This window comes from Arabidopsis lyrata (assembly GCF_000004255.2).
Source record: "Arabidopsis lyrata subsp. lyrata unplaced genomic scaffold ARALYscaffold_6, whole genome shotgun sequence".
Taxonomy (NCBI): Eukaryota; Viridiplantae; Streptophyta; class Magnoliopsida; order Brassicales; family Brassicaceae; genus Arabidopsis; species Arabidopsis lyrata.
Window position 1 is genome coordinate 24875395 of NW_003302550.1, and position 6337 is coordinate 24881731.

Here is a 6337-nt window from a genome sequence, read left to right on the forward strand (position 1 = left end):
CAAACCACCTAAGTAACATGATTACATATTATTATATCAATATATCATATATTGTTGTCGTATGCATTTATGATAGAAGAAAATTAAGATCTTAGGTATATAAATAATTGAAAAAACAAAGTTACTAAATTACCATATTCTACTGATTAAATCTGAAAACACCCAAAGTTTAAATTATATAGTTTTAATAGAAAAAATTGTATAAATCCTAATAGAGAATGTAAAGTAGAAGACAATTTTATTGTTAAGCCCATCAAAATACAAATGGGATTTAAAAGCCCAATAGTGACCTACCTGCGTTTTTCTTTTGTCTGCTCTCTCTCTCTCTCTCTATCCTCTAAAGGTGATGTCATCTCGGCGGTAACGGGTCAGATATTTTCCAGGAAACATTCCAGTAATACCCCTAGGATTAACCAATAAACCCATGTTTTACCTTTGCCAACATGGGGGGTAGATTCGTAGTTTGGAGCGGAACGGAGGTTCCAACGCAACGAGTAGAAGATGATGAGCCACGTGTCACTATATCGACCCCCCTTTCCTCTGATTTTCCCGCTTCAGCGTCTCTCAGTCCCTCTCTCGGCTTTATCCGAAGCTTTCTTATTTCAAAACCTTCGTTTTCTCCGCTTTTATGGAAGAAGCTTGAATCCTTCTCTCTTCTTCTTCCCTTTCCCTTTGTCGAGATGGCCCTCGGTGGCTTGATTTCAAACCGGAACTTGGGTTCCTTCATCGGTTCAGGTATCCATCTTTGCTTGAGATTAGGGTTTTATCGGATTATGTTACTGACTAGGCTTGAGCGTAGCTGGTTTCTGTGTATCGATGTGCATTGCTTTTGGTTCTACTCAATTTCTCTCTACTACAAGACTGTAGAATTTCACTACACCTGATTCTCCAGATATTATTAGTGTAACTCTGTGTTCTGCAACATTCACAATGAATTCTCTTCCTTTTTTTGGTATCAAATTTGCTAAGATTGCCATTTACTTTATAGGCGATGGTTGTCAGAGACTTGGAAAAAGTCGCTCAGAGGTTTCCAACAGAGTTATGCTTTTTCCAAATGGTATCTTTTATACATACCTCAACTTGGCTTTATTATGCAATTTATGCCTTAGCATTTTCTTATTTTTTGTAGCATTCTTGTGCCGTAATCATCAACCTCTGCAAGCTAGTTTACAGCATGAATTGGGACACAGGACAAGTTTTGGGTGTTTCATTCAGCCAAGAATGGACTCTACAATTAGGTTTAGGAACACTTTCAAGGAATGTGGAGTAAGCAAGATCAACAGATCTCGTGCTTACTACAAATCAGAGGACTCCGATATCACTGAAGGAGTTGTGCCATCCGCAGATGGCTCAGCTGAAGCTATTTTAGTTGAAGGAAATCTACAGAACGCTTCTCCATGGTTTCCTAGACGCTGGGTGATCGTCTTGTTATGCTTTGCTTCATTTCTTCTTTGCAATATGGACCGTGTAAGTTGTATATGTTGCTTATTTTCTGTACAAATTTGAAGAAGAAGATATATTTTACTTAATGAGAGATGCTTGTGGCAGGTGAACATGAGCATTGCAATTCTTCCCATGTCACAAGAATATAACTGGAGTAGTGCAACAGTTGGCTTAATTCAGTCCTCTTTCTTCTGGGGCTATTTACTTACTCAGGTCAGCTCTAATACTATCACTCTCTGTACAATGTCATAAATTTACTATAACTTTAGCCGAAACCGTGCTCATCTTCTCTTCAATTATAGATTCTGGGAGGCATATGGGCAGATAAGTTTGGCGGGAAGGTGGTTTTAGGTTTTGGTGTTGTCTGGTGGTCCTTTGCCACCATTATGACACCTATTGCTGCTAGACTTGGTCTCCCTTTTTTGCTTGTCGTGCGAGCGTTCATGGGCATTGGCGAGGTTGGCCTCTTCTGTATTGCCTTTCTCTTCCTAGACTTGTCTCAGACCTGTACAACTTCTCACTAGCTGGTTCTGTCTACCTTTTTTCTCCAGGGTGTTGCAATGCCTGCTATGAACAACATGCTTTCTAAATGGATCCCTGTTTCAGAGAGAAGCAGATCGCTTGCACTAGTCTATAGTGGCATGTATCTTGGTTCTGTTACAGGATTGGCATTCTCTCCTATGCTAATCCACAAGTTCGGATGGCCATCTGTTTTCTATTCATTTGGCTCCCTTGGAAGTATATGGTTTCTGCTATGGCTAAAATTTGTATGAACTCCTCTCCATGACATGAGCTAAATATCCGATATCTACAAAACCTCCAAGAGAATTGTATTTTAAACACTTTTTTGTTTCTTCTCAGGCATATAGCTCTCCCAAGGATGACCCGGACCTAAGTGAAGAAGAAAAAAAGGTTATACTGGGAGGTAGCAAACCACGGGAACCTGTTACAGTGATTCCATGGAAGCTAATACTGTCTAAACCCCCTGTCTGGGCTCTCATCATTTCCCACTTCTGCCATAATTGGGGAACATTCATACTATTGACATGGATGCCCACATATTACAATCAGGCATGGAGTTCAAACTTCACTTATATCCTTACGGTTTAATATTCTTATGAACCAGTAAAGAGAATCTTGTCTGTTGTTGGTCTTTGATCACGTTGCAGGTCTTGAAGTTCAACCTCACTGAATCTGGGCTACTATGCGTCTTACCATGGCTAACCATGGCTGTTTTCGCTAATATTGGAGGTTGGATTGCTGATACTCTAGTGAGCAGAGGTCTTTCAATTACAAACGTTCGAAAGGCAAGAAATACACTCTTCTACTTTCTGATCATTTACATGTCTCTACTACCTCAAAAGGCCAAAATTGTTATGCTGCTTTCAGTTAAAGGAGTGACAACAAAATCTTTATAACAACAAACTATTCTCATGAATCAATTAAGGCTACTCCAAAGGATACTTACTGCTACTAAACTCCTCAATGTTGCAGATTATGCAATCAATTGGTTTTCTAGGTCCTGCCTTCTTCCTGAGTCAGCTGAGCCATGTCAAAACTCCAGCAATGGCGGTTCTCTGCATGGCATGCAGTCAGGTATTGGTGTCAATATATCATATGATTGAATGAGCCATAGAATTATGGATAAGTTTGGAACTGTTAAAAACATGTTTGCCGTTTTTTATTTCACCACCTGCCGACACAAGATTATTCTTGTGATAGTACAACTATAATTGAACACAACTTAAATGCAATGTCTGGCTATAAAAACAGACAGTTGTCTCCCTTATAACAATTCATGAGTGGTGTACAGCTCTGACATAAAGACTCATGTTGTCCCCAACAGGGCTCTGATGCATTCTCTCAGTCGGGTCTCTACTCTAATCATCAAGACATTGGCCCACGATACGCTGTGAGATAGCATCCATTCTTTCTCTTTTAATAAATACTTTGTCACCAAACTTGTTCAACACTGAAAATGACTTGCTTCATTAATTATGGCTTGGATCGCAGGGTGTACTCTTAGGACTATCAAACACAGCAGGAGTCCTCGCTGGTGTCTTTGGCACTGCAGCTACAGGTTACATCCTCCAACGAGGTATCTATCTTTATTCACATTCTTTCTTGCCAATCACACATTAAAAGTGAGGTGGACAAATTATAGTACTTGTGATGTTTTTTATATCCCGTCTATTGTTAACCATGTTGTTGTTTTTTTAACCTAAACATTTAGGTTCATGGGATGATGTGTTCAAAGTAGCAGTTGCCCTGTATCTAATTGGAACTCTGGTCTGGAACTTGTTCGCAACCGGAGAGAAAATTCTCGACTAGACTCACTCGACCTTGAACCAAGTAACCAAATAGCTGCAGTGAAATTGTGTGAGGAAGGCTTTATTTTTTTCTTTCACTGCTGCAAACTTAATCTGATTGTGAGATCAAATGTGAAAAATGGTTCGTTGGTCTGTTTCATAAAGTAACATGTTAAAAAAAAAAAAAAAAAAGATGTATCGTTGAAATTATATTTTTGGGACTCTTTCAAAGCTTACAATTTGATGGGGATGGAGAAGAATCCAAAAGAAAAACAATCAAACTTTTTTACTTTAGGAAGAAGAGTATTGCTTACAAGTTTACATAGCACAACGAAATCAATTTTTTACTTTTTACCCCACAATCACAAAACCCAGACGAAAATGTATGTATTAATTACTTAGTATAAAAATGTCATCAACCCGAAATGCTGCATTACACCGCAACCGCCACAGCCGCATTAACGGCGACGCCTTCACCACCGATACCGCCGTTGCATTTTCCGTTAAGAACAACGACGTCGTTTCTCTGTTTAGTTACGAGACTCTTCATCATCACTTCCAAATCCCTCTTGTGCACGTTGACCAGAAGTCCGTTCTTCATGAACAAAGTCAACGACATCTTCTGCTCCACCTTGTGTCCCGGCGCCACCGTCAGTCTGTGCCGAAGTAGAACCGCCGCCGCGATCGTCTTCATCTGCAGATACGCTAGATCTTTTCCCAGACAGATCCTTGGTCCGGCGTTAAACGCCACGAATCGATACTGATCGTGATTCACGAATTTCCCATCTTCCGGCGAGATCCACCTCTCCGGTTTAAATTCCAAACAATCCTCGCCCCACGTGCTCTTCATCCTCCCCGCCGCGTAGATCGAATAAGTCACCGACGATCCCGCCGGTACAAAAGTTCCGTCCGGCAAGATATCATCGTTCACGACGTGCTTCGAGTCTTCCGGCACCGACGGGTAAAGCCTCAAAGTCTCGGAGAGCGCCGCCTTCAGGTAAACCAACCGGTCCACCTCATCGAATTCCAACGGCTCCGCCGTCCACGACGATACATTGGTTCCACGTGTCTCAATCAGAACGGAGCATATCTCGCGGACGATCTTATCCTCGACCGCCGGATGCGTCGTGATGAGCCAGAAAAACCAGCTCAACGCTACAGATGACGTGTCACGTCCAGCTAGGATAAAATTAAGAGCCACGTGTCGTAAGAACGTCTCGCTGTACGACTGATCTTTCTTCTTCATGAAACGAGAGAGGAGATCGTCGTGTCGCTGGACCCCGCTCTCTTGCTGACTCAGCAATTCTTGCTTACGTGTATTAATGACAGCATCTAAATACCCATCGATCTCTCCTAAGCTCCGGCTCAAGCTGACTTCTAAGCCGAGCCCAAGCCATTTCTTCAGCCTCCATAGAAACTCCGGCAGAATAAACCGCTGTAGAGAGGCTTCGGTGGCTCGGTCGAAAGCCGAGGCGAAACCGTTCTCGGGAAGTCCTGGTGCGCAGGTTCGAGTGTCCTTACCGAATGCTAAACCGCAAATGTTGTCGAATGTGAGCCGAAGTATTAAGTCTTGGAGATCAACCGGCTCGTAATTGTTCTGAGCCGTCTCGAGAATCGGACAGAACCGGAGCTTAATTCCCCGGTTCACCCACCGACCCATTGCTTGCCTCAACGTCCTGCATCACAAAAGACAATTCCTTAATTTAGGCAACAATTTACATAACCGAACCAAAGAATTAGACACAATTCAACTAAGAAAATTCAATTTGGTTCAATTGGTGTATTTTGAACCAAATTATGAATTGTACATGCATGAAAGAATGCCCGGTCCGGTTAAGGTAGTACGTACCTGGTGGTGAATTCAAGAGCGGCGGTTTTACGCTGGAAGAGCCAAGTGTCACCGTCGGAGTTGAAGATGCCCTGGCCGAGGAAGTCATGGAACACGGCTTGCCACGTAGGACCTTTAGGGTAGTTGTCGAACCTGGTCTTGAGCATGTGCTCGATGTTCTTGGGATCGCACGTGACGGTCACGAGACCTTGCTTCTTTGCCAAGAAAGGCACGGCGCAGATACATGTCTGGTAAGTGCCGCCACACGCACGGAGGTTCTCAGTGATCCAGTCGTGCATACGGTCACGCTGCTCGATCAGACCAGGAAGACTACCCAACACTGGCCAGACACGTGGACCCTTTAGCCATCGTGAGATCCGCTGGAACCATAGCCAGTAAGCTGCAACAAGAGCTACAAGCAGCATCGTGTTGGATACATCCATATCAATTGAATGAAATTATACTAAAAATGGAGAAGTTTAAGGAATTTGCAATGGTGTTTCCAAAACTGGTGTTTGAGAGATGATGGATGAATTAAGGTTTCCCAGAGTCAGAAAATATATATAGAGGAAGAGGAAAAAGATGGCATTAAGAAGAAAAAGAAGTGGAGGAAATAAAACTGTTACTGCTAGCCATCAGAAGCAGCAACCCTCATTAATGAAGATTGTTGAGAGAGTGTATCCTAATTCAATGAGATTTGAAATTTCAACTAAGTAATTTATTTGTGAAAACTCGTTTTGGTTTTATGGTTTTGGAG

The 6337-nt window shown here is 42.2% G+C and overlaps 2 protein-coding genes across 2 annotated transcripts; one reads left to right on the forward strand and one right to left on the reverse strand.

Moving 5' to 3' along the window:
- Nucleotides 1-474: 474 nt before the first annotated feature.
- Nucleotides 475-4041, forward strand: LOC9309025 (ascorbate transporter, chloroplastic). The gene is made up of 12 exons (XM_002872910.2): nt 475-735; nt 989-1057; nt 1130-1467; nt 1549-1656; nt 1746-1901; nt 1995-2210; nt 2305-2514; nt 2613-2750; nt 2938-3039; nt 3290-3355; nt 3457-3541; nt 3677-4041. Exons 1-12 carry the CDS (start codon nt 681-683, stop codon nt 3772-3774), a joined length of 1641 nt encoding a protein of 546 aa, XP_002872956.2. The 5' UTR covers nt 475-680; the 3' UTR covers nt 3775-4041.
- Nucleotides 4018-6337, reverse strand: LOC9309026 (cytochrome P450 86A2). The gene is made up of 2 exons (XM_002874981.2): nt 5602-6337; nt 4018-5428 (listed from the first exon to the last, which is right to left on the reverse strand). Exons 1-2 carry the CDS (start codon nt 6021-6023, stop codon nt 4186-4188), a joined length of 1665 nt encoding a protein of 554 aa, XP_002875027.1. The 5' UTR covers nt 6024-6337; the 3' UTR covers nt 4018-4185.

Bases quoted from the DNA above. Each gene is read 5' to 3' on its own strand.
- LOC9309025 (XM_002872910.2), top strand. From the start codon at position 681: ATGGCCCTCGGTGGCTTGATTTCAAACCGGAACTTGGGTTCCTTCATC. The intron at 1,902-1,994 runs GTTGGCCTCTTC...TTTTTTCTCCAG, and splicing joins CGTTCATGGGCATTGGCGAG to GGTGTTGCAATGCCTGCTAT. The intron at 3,040-3,289 runs GTATTGGTGTCA...TGTCCCCAACAG, and splicing joins TCTGCATGGCATGCAGTCAG to GGCTCTGATGCATTCTCTCA.
- LOC9309026 (XM_002874981.2), bottom strand. From the start codon at position 6,023: ATGGATGTATCCAACACGATGCTGCTTGTAGCTCTTGTTGCAGCTTAC. The intron at 5,429-5,601 runs GTACGTACTACC...TTTGTGATGCAG, and splicing joins GCTCTTGAATTCACCACCAG to GACGTTGAGGCAAGCAATGG.